The following is a 16,162-nucleotide window of genomic DNA, read 5'->3' as shown; positions in this document are numbered from 1 at the left end:
CTAAGTCTCTTAGTTCATTTAAATCTACATGTTTTCCCTTATTGACACTCCTAAGTTCGAAAGAGGAAAACTTTTCAGCATGGTATTTTAAATCGAAAAGGGTGAGATCAAAATCTTCCACTAATCTCCTCTTCCCTTTGTCCCTTGAGGATCTTCTAGATCTCATAACTACTGCTATTTAAAAGAATAGTGATGAGCAAGAATAAATGAATCAAAAATAGAATTGAAGGGCTTCTTAGAGAATACCTTAGTGAGATCTTCAGGAGAGGGAAGGATTGTTGATGTTTTGCTCCGAAATGAGGAGTATTTGGGATGCTATGAGGGGAGAAATGAGGATGGAGGAGCTTTGGAAGAGTAAAGAGGGGAAGGGAGTGAGTTGGGGTCGGTTTCACCGCCGGCCCTAGCTTGGGTTAAAAAGGGCAGAGTTGCGGGCGGTTGCACCTCTGGCTAGGGCGGTGCAACCGCTTGCAACACGTGACAGCTGGAGGTGCTACCTCCAGTTGGGGTGGTTCAACCGCTACAGGCAGTGAGCATAGTCTTGAATGTTTTTGACTTTTTATTTGTGGAACAATCAACTTCACTTATGTAATTACGTAAGAATAAGAATTTTTGCACGATCAAGATGCATACTCTCAATGTCGTACACATGTTTGTGATAGATTGTTCAAGTTGGTAAGCCTTGCAAGTTCATGACAAACTTAGTCAGTTCATAATATAGAATCAGATTCGAAAGTTCCGAACGAATGAAATTGATGGGTTCAAAAATCCAGAGGATATGTGAATTGGGAATCATGAGTTTCCAATTCTGAGAAATCAAATAGGATTGTATTCAAATCGTATTTATGATTTTAATTTTCTAATCCTCTTCTGTTATTTGTGGTAGAGAGCATTGCGAGTTCCATTTTGGACTTCGGGTCATGAATATCGAGAATCCAAGGAGCAGGATATTATTTCTTGCTCCAGCTTATAATAATTTTTTATGTCTTTACAGGAAAGGATGATTTTTAGGTACCCATTTGCTTTTGGGTGACTCAAAAATAGATCTATATTGTTTATCATGTTGCATAGAATTTGTCATGGTTCCTTTAGGAACCCAAATTAATTTATTCGGACTAATTTTCTTGAATGGACAATAATGCGTTTTGTGTCCAAGTTTGTAACAAAAGTTGTATTTGCTTTGGTGTCAAACATGTAAGATGGGGCCTTTTATGAAGGTGGTTGGATTTTGGTGAGGACTTCTTACAAATCCAATTCCACTTCTTTGGGGAACGTGACCCTTGTTTGCAAGGATCATGTTCAATGACTTGCTACCAACCTCGAATTTCTTCAAGGTGTCCTTAAGTAGCAAGTTTTCCTTTTGGAGAGTTTCTAGATCATGACATTTTATGCATGAGCCTAAACTATCATGATATTCAGCTTTTAACTTATCAAAATTACAAGTAAGACTGTCATGCTCCTTTTTTAGCAATTTGTATTTTCTACCAATAATCTTGCATTCATCAAATAAGTCATGGAAGGCATTTAATAATTCATCAAATGATAAATCTCCATCTATTAAATTCGTTACCTCCTCCTCGATGGCCAATAAGGCGTAGTGAGCAACTTGCTCGGTGTTGGACTCCTCTTCTTCGGACGCGCTCGAGTCATCCCACGTTGCTTTGAGCGCCTTCTTCTTTGATGTTCTCTTTTTGGCTTGGGGACAATCACTCTTGTAGTGTCCCGGCTTTTTGCACTCATAGCAAATAACTTGGTCCTTTTTGGGTTCAAGTTTATTTTTTGCGTCATTCTTAAACTTGTTTATTTTAATGAATTTTTTAAATTTTCTTGTTAGAAGTGCCAAGTCATCGTCACAGTCCTCATCACTTGAGTTTTCTCTCAAGTGGTCTTCTGAAGTTCTAAGTGTCATATCCTTCCTGTTCTTTGGAAGGATGTCTTCTTGCTCTTCATGAGCTTTGCAGGTCATCTCGTAGGTCATTAATGACTCGATTAGTTCTTCAAGAGGGAAGTTGCTTAGATCTTTCGCCTCTTGAATAGCAGTGACTTTAGGATCCCAACTCTTAGGAAGGGATCTTAGAATCTTATTTACGAGCTCAAAATCCGAAACACTTTTTCCGAGTCCTTTTAGACCGTTGACGACATCCGTGAAACGGGTAAACATGTCGCCAAATATCAAATGTAACAGAAGATTGATTTTTGACTCTTTCACTCTACTTGTGCCTTCGTGACTCACTTCGAGTGTGTGCCAAATATCAAATGCGGTTTCACAAGTCGAAACACGGTTAAACTCGTTTTTATCAAGTGCACAAAATAAGGCATTCATAGCCTTTGCATTAAGAGCGAAAGCCTTCTTCTCCAATTCATTCCAATCGATCATTGGAAGAGAAGACTTCGAAAATCCGTTTTCGACAAGATTCCAAAGTTCAAAATCCATAGAAATAAGAAAGATCCTCATTCGGGTCTTCCAATAGGTGTAGTCCGTCCCATTGAACATGGGTGGACGTGTAATAGAATGGCCCTCTTGGTTTCTGGCGTATGCCATCTCTCTTGGGTTTTAATCCGTTAGAGAGTTAACCCCGCTCTGATACCAATTGTTAGGATCAAGAGCACTAAGAGGGGGGGGGGGTGAATTAGTGCAGCGGAAAACCTTCTGCGATTAAAATCGAAAACTGCATTCGTTCGATAGAAGTGATTTTGGTAAGAAAGCTGATTCATAAATCACTTCAACTTTTGACTAGGAGAGACGCAGCAAAGATATGAACGCAGTTTGCAGTTATGATGGAAATCAGAATATAAGCGCAAACTGAAATACGACGTTCGTACGATAAAAGCGATTTCGGTATAAAAGTTGATTCGTAAACTACTTTAACTTGAGATAAGGCGAGATGCAGTTAAAGCAAAGATATAAAGACAGTTTGCAATTATAATGGAAATCAGAACGTAAGCGCAAATTGAAATACGACGTTCGTTCGATAAAACTGATTTGTGTCTTAAACCCTGATTCCGAAAGCACTGAACTTTGAAATACGTTTGTAAAAACACAGAAGACAGTAAGCTATTGAAGAGGTTTGCAGTAAAGATAAGATGCTCAAAGTAAATGAAAACCGAGATTTAGAGTGGTTCGGTCAATCTTGACCTACTCCACTTTTGGCTTCCTCCACCGACGAGGTCACCGACGTCAACTAGAGCCCTTCCTTCAATAGGCGAAGGCCAACCACCCTTTTACAGTTTCACTCCTTTTGACGGGCTTAGGAGACAACCCTTACAGAATTTTCTCTCCTCTCTTTACAACTCAGAACTTAGAAGAAAAGAGGGAGAAGAACTTTTGGCCTTTACAACAATTTTGAGCTCTAAGAATCACAGAAAAAGATCAAGATTTCAGTGTAAGTTCATGCTCTTTCAGTACTGAATGGGTAGGGTATTTATAGGCCCCAACCCAGTTCAAATTTGGAGCTCAAAACTGTCAATTCCCGGAATTCCGGGATCAGGCTGTTGCACCTCCTGACTGGAGCAGTTGCACTGCCTGACAGAGCTCAAAGACTGAGCCTCTGGGCGGTGCTACCTCCTGTCAGGGGCGGTTGCACCTCTTGCCAGTGCTCGAAGACCGAGCTCAGGCGGTTGCACCTCCTGACTGAGGCGGTTGCACCGCCTGGCTGGAGCGGTTGCACCTCCCAGTCTCGCTCGGAGACTGAGCCCAGGCGGTGCAACCTCCTGCCTTGGGCGGTTCAACCGCCTGGTAGAAATCAGGGTCCGAATGGGTTGATCCATTCGACCCAATTTGGGTTTTTCAGGGGCCCAATTGCCCCAAGATTAAGTTAATGGGATCACCTCCCATTTCCAACTTAATCATTATGCTAACTACGATATTCCCTAAGACATTTACTACAACTTGCTCTGGTGCGTCAATCGCTTCTTCCGGCGAGCTTCCGGCAAACTTCCGTCGATCATCCGATGAACCCTCGGTGATGCTCCTGCGGACTTCCGGCAAACTCCTGGACTTGCGACGATTCACTTGGCGAGTTCCGACGAGCTTCTTTGGCAAGCTTATGGACTTCTCGGATTTGTTCCAGCAGAACCTCCGACGACTGTCCGAACTTCCGTCGAACTCTCGAACTCCCAACGTGATCATTGTCATGACTCCGGTGCAACTCCTGCTGCATGTCTTACTTTCATCGTAGTTAATCCTGCACACTTATCTCAACATACAGATTAGACAACAAATGACAATTGACTTCATCATCAAAATCCGAGATTCAACAATAGTTTGGTAGTAAGTTAAGACGACGGCTCTGACCTTGTTGAGGGTTGGTCGGCCGAGGATGGCGTTGTACGTGGTGGGGAGGTCGACCACTAGAAAAGTGGTCATTACTGTCTTCGACCTCGGCGGGGCCCCCAAGGTTAAGGGCAGGGTGATAGCTCCCAGCGGTGAGATCGAATCTCCGGTGAATCCGGTGAGCACCGAGCACATTGGCTTCATGTTCTCCCTAGCCAAGCCGAGCTTTTGGAAGACATCGTAGTAAAGTATGTCGGCTGAGCTCCCAGTATCGACCATGATCCTCCTTACTTGCGCGTTGGCGATCCTGGCCGATATCACAAGCGCCTCGTCGTGCTCGGGTTGTTCGGATGCTCTGGTCGGGAAAGTGATCTCGGGTTCGAGCCCGTTCCCGTGAGCTTCGGTCGGGGCGGCTCTAGCATAAGCCTTTCTTCCCGTCATGGAGCCCCCGCCAAACGCGGTGCCGTCGGCTATCACATCGATGTGTCGCTCGATAGGGCCCTCCGGGCATAGCGAAAGTTCCTTGTCTGGTCGAAGGTACTGGCCGAGATGCCCTCTATGGATGAGCTCCTCGATCTGCCTTTTTAACTCACGACACTGTTCAGTGTCATGCCCATGCTGCCGATGGAAGCGGCAATATTTTGATCGGTCTGCCAGCTCTCGCGGGCTCCTCATCGGGTGAGGATATTTGAGTAGTCCCTTCTCCTTTATGTGGAGAAATATTTCTGTTCGGGACGAGTTCAAGGCAGGGAGAGGGGACCTTGGTGTCGGCGGGTCGGATCTATCTAACCTACGCCGGGATGCGGCGGGTTGTTGTTGCCGGGGCAGTTCCGACTTGCCCCTCTACGTTCTAATCATGGGAATTATTAATTTTTGAATCACTATTGGTGAATCATTTTCTTTGTAAGAAACCTAAAACACATTTCAATGATATGCACAGTTGAATAATTTAAAATATATTTTGATGGCACGCGTAATCGGATTAATCTAACGTACATTTTGATGATTGTGCCACCCAACCATTCTAAAGTTCATTTTGACAATAGACATAGCTTAATCGGCCTAAAACGAATCTCGACGACATACGTGATCGATCGTATCGACGTAAAGTACAGATCAATGTAAAGTATTTTTTAATGATATACATAGCCAAGATAGTCAAATGCACTAAATAACTTATGATTAGGTTTAGTATCGATTGTTTAACATGAGTCACTTCCTGACTTGCCCTCACCAAACTCTACAAGCCAAGAAGTATGTGGGGGGTGGGGCAAATGAAGAGCGATAAGAATGTGACGATACCTTAACACCACATTGTCAACAACTTAGCATCATATAACTGACACCTTGGTACCATGTGATTAGTATCTCATTACCACGTGATGAGTATGTGGTTGACATCTCGGCATAAAACTAAATTAGTTAGATCTCACTATATTCTGGATTCGATATGACCTAATCATTGACGTTATAATTGACGTTAATCACAAGAGTAATGATATTAAGAGCCCACTGTGAAAAGCTCACAAGACAGCTCAAAGCATAGGACCAACCTTTCGACCCCACAGCTTAGGCATCGTCGAAGATGACGATAACACTGGTATATAGGTTGATTTTGGAATCATCAGAGTGTGGTGATAGCTGAAACAAATCTAAATTAAGTTGTGACTGCACAACTTAAATCTCGATCGGCTCCAAATCATTATTGGCTTGGTCAATTAAGTTGTGACTGCACACCTACAACTTGATTTCCATTGGTTAACGAGTTTATAGTCGATCGATAACTGCATGTCATGTTTGGAACTTTAGTCATTATTTTCTCAGCGTTAGATTCCTCCTTGAGGCGTGTAATATATTACTTAGAATAACGTATGTTAGTATGACAGAGTATCGGAAACACAGGCTAGAATTTGTGTTGGGACAATGTGTTTGTGAGAATGCATGACAACAATTTCATACGGTAAGCTCTGCTTTATATAGCTTTCTTTGTTTGATCGCATGACTTGGCTCGAATAGAGTCACAGTACAGCTTTGTCTGTTTGCTCCATGACATGTTCCGAGTGGAACCACAAAATGGTAGTCCTAAAGGCAGTGATTCCATCCATGGCGTTGTGTGCAGGCGATGTTTGACGAAGGAAGAAGCTCGTTACGACACGGAGCAGATATCTAAGAGGAGGGTGCCACTCCTCTGTTCCCATCCAGTGAATTGGACTCGAAAGAAGGTAACATGGTATCCTTCCAATCTCTAATCATACCCACCCAATTAATTGGTTGGATGGATTGACAAGAGCATAATTATTTTGGTTATGTACTCTATGCTGCTTATTAATTTGGTATAGATTTCGGTATCTTTACGAGAATGATGGTTGCCTCAAGAAAGAGACGATGGAAGAAGGGAAAAAAAAGCAGATGCAGCATATTCGACAGGAGCCTGACAATTACGAAGAGAAAGAAAACAGCATATCTTAATTGGACTTTCCTATCGATCTGATGGTTGCATCTTTCTATGACATAATAGCCAAAGTAGTAAAACAATCTTCTACCCTACCGAGGATTTTGTACTGCGAACGTTGATTCCTCAGTGGAGCACAACGGTCTCGAAGCAGTTAAGCCCGTCGAGTTCCACAGCAAACCGTGCTGCCCTCCGCTGCGGCTGCAACTCATTGTTCGGCGGAGCGAGGCCGGACTCGTTGCTCTCATCTCTGTTCTCTTCTTCCTTGTCCTTCTTCCCGAACCCTCCTCCTCGGGCCTTCCCTTCGCCGGCGAAGAAGAAGCTCCCCGTCGAGCTAATAAGAGAGCTGAACCACTGTGTTTTCGGAGCGGCCATAAGGTCAGTATGCACGAGCGTAGTCGAGGCGAGGAAGCGCTGTGTGTGTCGAAGACGAAGAGGGCAACACGGCACGAGGGCTTATATAATGACAGGAGAAACGGGAGGGAAGAAGGCACGGAGGAATCCTAATTTGCTCAGGGGAAGGAAAAGAGAGGCGTGTGGAATCGTCGAGATGTTGGAGATTCACGAGCGCTATTGATCGAGGCTCATCATTCGGTCCGGCATCGGAATCGATTTCGTTACCGAGTCTTCAACCGTCGACATCATTAGAAATTATAGAACCGACTTTTGGGTTATGCAATTGGGACTCGTGCCATAATCCAATAGGGACAACGATTTCGGTGACGGCGTCGTGCCGAGGCACGTGGATCACGATTCCGAGGAATCATTTGAATTCTCACACGTTGTGTACATCTAATTCTTTCACATCCCCCTTAAAATCTCAAATTAAAAAGATATGATATTCCATCATGTTAATTTCCTATAGTAAACGGGCATAATATATGATTTTTTTTTATAATGTTAAAAAAATATATGTAAAATATATTAATTAGCTTATCTAATACATAACTTGAAATTTTATTATAGGGTCTGAATTCGAATCGAATGTATCTACATTATTTATTTTTTTGTTAAAAAATAATATGTGGTCATTTTTATCTAGTATTTATAATATTCTTGATTTGATAGTCAATTAATTATTCCTTTTTTACCAATCTATATCCAGTTATAATGTTTTAAGTAAGATCGAGAAAACACTATGACTTAGTACATAAACATAGTATTATAGTATTTTATACTACGTTATAGTTTTTTCTACATTATGTTATATTGTTTTCAGCAATACCAAGAATACATTATAATTTATCACAAAATATTATACTATAATATTTTATATTATAAAAAATATTGTAATACAGTATAAAAATATTATAATTGGATCAATTCATCCTATGGACTGATCCATATAAAAATAAGAAAAAAGAAATATATGACTAAAGGTATTTTATTAGTTAAAAAAAGATACTATTACTAATTTTAGTTTAAAAAAATTAAGCTTTTCTTCGGAATTTACTGTATATAATATCTATATATACCAAGAACACATTATAATTTATCAAAAAATATTATATTCTAATATTTTTATATTATCATAAATATCGTAACGTGCTATAACTCGACCGCTTCATTTTATAGATCAATCCATAGGAAAATGAGAAAAAAAGGTTCAACGACTAAAAATATTTTAGGTATTAACAAAAAAATACTGTTAGAATTTTTAATAAAGATTAAGTTTTTCTCTAAAATTTATTGTATATATATATATATATATACACACACGTTCTTAAAACTTTGTGATCTCTTAGAAATGCAGATACAATTGTGGAACATGAGATTTGAGCCACACCGCGAAAGCACAAGCCTATCACTATCGGCCACTTGTAAAACGTGATCTGAGACGTTCATTTCCTATCTCTTTCTTCCTATGTGTATGCGGATATGATCGATCTCCAGCACTTCATTTTTCACGATAAGTGTCGATTGCATTATTCACGAGTTATAGCACGAGGAATGGTTCAGAATGTATGACTATTAGTTCCATTTTTTGCAAACAATTCAGTCAAATTAGTCGAATTTAATTTTGCTCAAAATTTGGGCTACTTTATTAATTCCGGATTAGATAGAAGCTTTGGTAATTGCATTTTCTTTGGTAATAATCGATTTTATTTTACAATTGTATTTTTTTGGGTAATAATTTATGTGATTACGACAATCATTAGTAAAGCTACGAGACATTATTACAATAAACTATCATATTCTTTACCAATTAAATTAGTTAATATCCTCATTGGATCTCTAAATAATTATTATACTCTAAGGAAGCTAAGCACCAGTAAATGCCATCTAATTAAAGGGTTTCATGCATGCAAGCAAGTGGGATGTGGCGATATGTGTGACTCTTATTTCAATTTTTACGACGACTTTGAATCCAATTAATCGAATTTAAATTTGTTCACAATGTACACAGTTTTGGGTTATTTAATTAACTCCAGATTAGATTTTTTTAAAGTAAATCTATTAATACAGTTACAATCTGTCCCGAGGAGATCATCACACAATAAATCAAGGAAACACAACCGTTCATCATCGTGTCATACAAAAGATGATCTATTGGTTTTGACGAATTTAATGAGATAATTTGCATAATTATTATCCTCGCTATCAATATGGAAGAGTCTAAAGTCAGTGAAATTAGTTCGAACATGAAAAATATCTCAAATTTCTCGAGAGTAACTAAAATTTTAGTTCGTTTGCTTGTTTTAATTTTAACTAAAAATTAAGTAAATTTTAATTTCTTAAAATTTTCAAACTAACTAAAATATCTCAAATTTCTCAAATTTTAATTTCTAAAATTAAGTAAATTTTAATTTCTCAAATCAACTAAAATATCTCAAATTTCTTGAGAGTAACTAAAAATTTTAATTTTAACTAAAATTAAGTAAATTTTAGTTAATTTACTTAACTAAAATTAAGTAAAGGATCTCAAAAATATCTCAAATTTCTCAAGCATTACGCGTATGCTTGTTTGTCCTGTTTAATATGATATTTGTTCACTTACTTAATAAGAGTGCTAAATATTGGGCAGATAGTCCATTATTCAGCCCATAATAGGTTTTAATAATTCATAGCCCATTTCAACTTAAACTCCTTTTTCTTTTAACAAAGGTATGATGACTAGGGTAAAAAAAAAAGGGTAGTGGTGATTGCGAAAAAGAAAAAAGCAGTAATGGTAATTGAGGATAGAAAAATAAGAGAAAAAGAAAAGGGAAGAAGACAATGACAATAAAAAGATTATTCTCAATCATCCAGACAAGATTATTCTCAATCATCCAGACAGTATTGTCACCTCAAGTTAGATTATATTTATAGTCGATTCTTGTTGTAATTGTTGCGAGAAACAACTATATGCCGTAGCCTCGGGGCCGACGCAGCTTGGTTCAGGTCCGAATGCGCGAGGATCTTGCGCGGTGTTCCTCGGGACAACTGGGGTGGCCGGTTACGGTGGTCCGGTCGGGATGTTGTAGTCGAGAGTGAAGCCTCGCCGCGGTGCTGGGAAGGTGCAACCTCGCCCTTGTTCCTGCACACAGGTCGGGTCGAAAGCTCGGCCCGACCCCTCCGACGATCAAGTTAGATGATGTGGAAGCAGTTTTTCTTAGTGAAGAAGTGTCCCCTCCTCGTTTAGAACTCGAGGGTATTTATAGGGCAGTTTAGTATTACCTGATGTGCCTGCCTATGGGAGGCAGGATCGTACCTCAGATGGCGTCTGACATTGCTATTGACGTTGCGTGGAGAACCGAACTGCCGCAAGGTATAGGCGAGGATCGGTCGTCGTCCTCCTCTGCCTCGATTAAGCGCGCGAGGTCAGACAACGATGAAGTCGTTGTCTGAGAGCGGATGACGTCAGCGCATGTCGAGTCAGCATTATTGCCCTCCTCCTTGGGCAGAGTGGCGCCTAGGTGAGGCCGACGAGGCGACACGTCATGTCGCCATTATTACCCCTATCATATTCCCCCCCCCCCTCTCCCCCCGGAAGAAGCTATGCGTCGGTTATTGCAATTGGGGGGAGTTCGAGGCATGGCTTTGTCCTTTGGTGCCGCAGTAGTCTTAGGCGACATGAGGTCGAGCTCGCCTCGGGCGGGCAAGTGGGAGCATAGAGCCGAGGAGCACGACGCAAGCGGGCTGACCGCGCATGCATGTCTCGGGAAGCATAGGGTCGCGGAGCACGACGCAGGCGGGCTGGCCGCGCAGGCGTGTCTTAGGGAGCATAGGGCCGAGGAGCACAACGCAGGCGGGCTGGCTGCGCAGGCGTGTCTCGGGGAGCATGGGGCCAAGGAGCACGACGTAGGTGGGCTGGCCACGCAGGTGTGTCTCGGGAACATGGCGCCAAGGAGCACGACGCAGGCGGACTGGCCGCACAGGTGTGTCTCGGGAACATGAGGCCAGGGAGCACGACACAGGCGGGCTGGCCGCGCAGGTGTGGTCTCGGGCATTATGCGGCCGAGGATCACGACGCGGGCGAACAAACCGTGCGGGCGTTGTCGCGATGGTCATGCGGCCCGACGAAGCGACGGTTCGGCGCCTACGTCGCACGCATGCATGGTATACCGAGGTGAGTGGACGGCTCTACAAGCGATCCTTCACATACCCCCTCCTACGGTGCTTGGAGCCCGACGAAGCTCAAACAGTTCTGGCTAAGGTCCATAAGGGAGTCTGCGGGGAACACATCGACGGGCGAACCCTAGCACACAAAATACTTCGCTAAGGTTACTACTGGCCGACCATGTGCCGGGATGTGAAGGCCCACGTGCAACGGTGTAGTTCGTGCCAAGAACACGCCCGCACGCCCCGGCAGCCCGCGGTCCCGCTCACCCCCATCGACTGCGCATGGTCGTTCGCGCAATGGGGTCTGGACCTGCTCGGACCTTTACCCCCAGCCTCGGGATAGCGAAAGTACATCGTCGTAGGTGTGGATTATTTCACAAAGTGGGTCGAGGCCGAACCACTGGCGACGATCACGGAGCGGCAAATAGAAAAGTTCGTCTGGAGGAACCTGGTGACTCGGTTTGGCTTGCCCAAAACCATCATCACAGACAACGGGCCCCAGTTCACCGGCAGAAGGTTCTAGGAGTTCTGCGCGAACCACAGAATCCAGCTAAAGTTCAGCTCGGTGGCTTAGCCTCAGACGAACGGGCTAGCAGAGGTAACCAATCAGTCCATTCTGGACGGGCTCAAAAGAAGAGTATCCGCAGCCCGATCGGCTTGGACGGACGAACTCCCGAGCATCTTATGGTCACTATGCACCACCCCCAAGACCGCGACTGGAGAGTCCCCTTACAGCCTCGCGTTCGGAACCGAAGCTGTCCTGCCGCCCGAGGTAGCCATTACCACCCTTCGGACAAGAAGCTATGACGAGAAAGTCTCGAATGAAGGACTTCGAGCCAGCCTCGACGTGCTCGAGGAGCGACGCGCCGATGCACACTTGAAGGCCCTCTCTTATAAAAGAGCCGTCGCAAGGGTCAACAACAGGAAGGTACGACCCCGACCAATTAAGTTAAGTGACCTAGTCCTGCGCAAGACCGAGGTCAGTGACCCGACCCGAGCGAGGGGGAAGCTGGCCCCAAAATGGGAGGGACCTTATCGGGTTGTCGAGGTAATCCGACCGGGTACATACCGGCTCGTGACAATGGACGGTTCTCCTTTACCGAGAACCTGGAACGTCCAGAACCTTAAGAAATTCTTCGTCTAAGAAAGGAGTTTCTTTGAAGGAGTTTCTTTCTTTGGCCTAAGGGAAGAAAAAGTTTTTTCGTCCGAGGAAAAAGAAGTTTTTCGTCTAGGAAAGAGGAAGTTTCTCGTCCAAGGAAGAAGAAGCTTTTCGCTTGCGCTAAAAAAAGAAGCTGAGCAATGCACGAGAAGAGAAAAAGTTTTCTTTTATTTCAAGAGGAAACCAACTTACAAGACTCGACCCCGACTTACAAAATCGACTAACACCTTAGAAAAACAAAAATACAGGACTTTTCTTTGTTACAGGGGGACGTCCAGGCGGTCGTCAAAGGGGACATCCTCGGGCATGTCTACCTCCAGATCCTCGGGGTGGGGAGTGAAGGGATCCTCCTCCACCTCGAGGCCGGGGTGACGAGCGCGGAAGCGGGACGTGGCGATTCAGTATCCGTATTCAAAGGACACCCGCCCCGTCCGCGTCAGCCCGAGTTCGAACCCCTCGGACTTCTTGTACGACTCGATGAGCTCCCTGTCCTTGATGGGTCGGAGACGCGCCTCTTCTGCCAGCGTTTTCGAGGCCGCTCTCATCTCCGCCTTCGCCTCATCCAGCTTTTTGCTGAGGGCGCTCGCCTCCGTCTTCAATAGACGGAGCTCGGTCCGCTCCACCCTTAGGATCTGCTGGAGCTCCTCACTCGATTTCTTGGAGGCCTCGAGCTCTGACCTAAGGCGAGCCGCCTCTGCATCCAAGTCCGCCGCGTGCTTCTCGGCAGCCGCCACTACCTCCGGACCGGCCCCGGCCTCCTCGACCTGACGGCGGAGCTCGGCATTACGGCTGACGAGGCCCCCGATGACCCGGCCAGCGTCACGCACCCTATCCATCAGGGCCGTTGCATAGTGAAGGCCCTATAAGAAAAAGACGGGTCAGGAAGAACAGCGTCGAGAAACAAGCCCAAACGAGAAGAAGGAGAAGCGCTTACCCAGGTCAGGGACTAAGCGGACTTGTTGAGCAGAGCCTCCGAGGGCAGGGTGTACAAATCCCGAGCCATGTCAGGATGAAGCGCACCTCGAAGGAAGGTCGCGGAGGAATCTCCTCCGGCCCACACCCTATCCCCCCGGGACAGGCCTCCCCAGCGGGCGACCAAGGGGTCGCTGGCCTCCCCGATCGGGATCTCGACCACCAGCCGCACCAGGAACGACTCCTCGTCCCCAGCAGGCAGCCGGCATAAGTCACGTACGGAGAAAGGGCGTGGACCCTGCCCAGCCGTCCGTCGACTAGGCCCGGCCTCCGACCCGACGGGGGCCCGCTTCAGCCCCCTTTGAAGGTGCTGCATTTGTCTTCTTCCGAGGGCGCCCGGCCTCGACCTCCAGCGGAGCGTCCTTCGAGCCGAGCTACAGGTCGGCTGGCAATGCTGGGGGAGGAGCTTGCGGCACATTACCCCCCAGAAGCGATCGGAGGTTCACCATTTCTACAAGAAATAGGAAAGATATTAGTACCAGGAGTAAGTCGCGCAAATACCCGAACCAAACGTTACTGACGTACCCAGTGGCATCGGGCTGAGACCCGCCTCAACTAGCCACTGCTCGGTCATGTTCCAGAGGGCCTGGGAGATGGGGAGAATCTCCCTGAGCCTCCCCAGGTCTTGGCGCTCTGCTTCACTCAAGCTTGGGGTGGTGTTGTTGACCGCCCTCGCGGACCACCGAACCCCAAAACCCCAGTCCTTTACGCGGCTAATGTAAAAAAACCTCCCCTTCCATCCTTTATTATTGGAGGGAGCCCCCCCGACTCGAAAGCCCGTCTGGACAGATAGGAAGTAACCCCCCGAACCTTTGGAGAGGCGATAGCAGGAGAGAAATAGGTTGAGGGTAGGGGTGATGTTGGCATGGTGGCATTCCCCCAGGAATACCACTAGGTAACGCCAGGAGTTCGACGCCACCTGGGACGACGAAATTCGCCAGAAAGAGATACAAGATACAATGAGGGGGTGGAGGGGAAAGCACAGACCCACCTCCAGGGCGTCTAAGGTCAGCGCGAAACCCTTCGGGACCGGGTCGTATGCCCGCTGTCCTAGTTCAGGGGCACTAAGGATGTGGTCCTCCGGGATGCTATAACGCTCCCGGAGCCCCCCCAACAGTGACCCACTCACAGTGGAGTCATTGTCGTGCGGCCACATCAAGGCCTCCAAGGCCTGCGTCGCTTCCCCGTTAGAGGATTCCACGGGAGACGTTGGGGACGCCCCCCCTCAGCTACACAGGAAGGGGAAGAAGGAGAGGGAGAAGAGGATGACATCTCCACTGACCTTAACAAGGAGGAGCTATGAGGAAAGGGAGGACGACCCAGGAAGCGGGGAAGAAAACTGGAAAGGGGACGGCAAGACTTGAAGAAGGAGACTCAGCGGCGAAAGATAAAAGCGAAGCTGGGCGTTCGCTATTTAAAGAGGATATCCCGCCAGAACAAACGCCCCTTCACCTCCCGAGAATGGGCGGCAGCCCACCCATGCACGCGCGTAATCGTCACGTTAGAAACGCCAAAAGACGACCCGCCTTAATGAGGGCCTGACGTGGCAGCCCCGCTGAAGCGGCAATGCCCTAGCGCCTCGATCTCAATGCCCGAAAGCATGCGGCAAAAGTAACCAGTCCCCTCAGAAAGGAAATCAAATACGATAGCTTTTCGACTCCCGCTACTACTAAGTAGGCAAGGAGGGAAAGAAACACAAGTGGCTTTTCGGGCCGCTAGACCGTGTCGTGCTACTCGGCCTACTCGGCCGCATGATGCCCGAGACCACGCCTGCACGGTCTATCCGCCTGCGTCGTGCTACTCGGCCGCATGACCATCACGACCACCCCTGCGCGGTCTGTCCGCCTGCGTCGTGCTACTCGGCCGCATGACCATCACGACCACGCCTACACGGTCTGTCCGCCTGCGTCATGCTACTCAGCCGCATGACCATTGCGACCACGCCTGCGCGGTCTATCCGCCTGCGGCATGCTAGGAGCGCCTCGTATTCCGCCTCGTTGTTAGTGGCCTGGAACCCAAAGCGGAGGGAACGTTCGAACGACTGCCCGTCGGGAGCTTGCAGCACTAGCCCCGCGCCAGCGCCTTTTGAGTTGACCGATCCGTCGACGTGCAGGACCCAGGCTTTGGGAGGTTGTTCGAGACCCTCGTCCCCGATCTGGGTTAATTCTGCGATGAAGTCGGCCACGGACTGGGCTTTGATAGCGGTCCTGGGCACGTATTGTATGTCATGCTCGCCGAGCTCCACCGCCCATTTGAGAAGACGTCCTGCAACATCAAATTTAGACAAGATCTGCCGAAGCGGCTGGTCAGTAATGACCTCCATCGGGTGAGCCTGGAAGTAGGGGCGTAGCTTCCGGGCTGACAGCATGAGCGCAAGTGCCAGCTTCTCAATCAGTGGGTATCGTTCCTCTGGCCCGTTCAAGACGTGGCTGACGTAGTAGACTGGAAGCTGTTCGTCGGAATCTTCCTTGACCAGGACTGAAGGTAGAGGCCTAGCATTCTGCCGTCCATTGAAAATTTTTCGGGTTCTTCAGTGCTCTGAAGAAGGGGAGGTAGCGATCACCTGATCGGGCAAGTAAATGGGACATGGCGACGAGCCTCCCGTTAAGGCGTTGTAGGTCTTTGATCGTCCGAGGTGACTGCATATTGATGATCGCCTGGACTTTCTCCGGGTTGGCGTCAATTCCTCTCTCGTGTATGATGAACCCGAGGAACTTCCCCGAGGTGACGCCGAAGGCACACTTCGCGGGGTTGAGTCGCATGCCGA

The 16,162-nt window shown here is 46.5% G+C and overlaps 1 protein-coding gene across 1 annotated transcript; it reads right to left on the bottom strand.

Annotated features, from left to right (window-relative positions):
- Nucleotides 1–4,189: 4,189 nt before the first annotated feature.
- Nucleotides 4,190–4,945, bottom strand: LOC135680292 (uncharacterized). The gene has a single exon (XM_065194174.1). The coding sequence runs from the start codon at nucleotides 4,943–4,945 to the stop codon at nucleotides 4,190–4,192; it is 756 nt and encodes a 251-aa protein (XP_065050246.1).
- Nucleotides 4,946–16,162: the final 11,217 nt, after the last annotated feature.

This window comes from Musa acuminata, chromosome BXJ1-8, assembly GCF_036884655.1.
Source record: "Musa acuminata AAA Group cultivar baxijiao chromosome BXJ1-8, Cavendish_Baxijiao_AAA, whole genome shotgun sequence".
NCBI classification, from domain to species: domain Eukaryota; kingdom Viridiplantae; phylum Streptophyta; class Magnoliopsida; order Zingiberales; family Musaceae; genus Musa; species Musa acuminata.
This window is presented reverse-complemented; position numbering and strand designations above follow the sequence as displayed.

Coding starts and splice junctions, on each gene's coding strand:
- LOC135680292 (XM_065194174.1), bottom strand. CDS start 4,945: ATGAGGAGCCCGCGAGAGCTGGCAGACCGATCAAAATATTGCCGCTTC.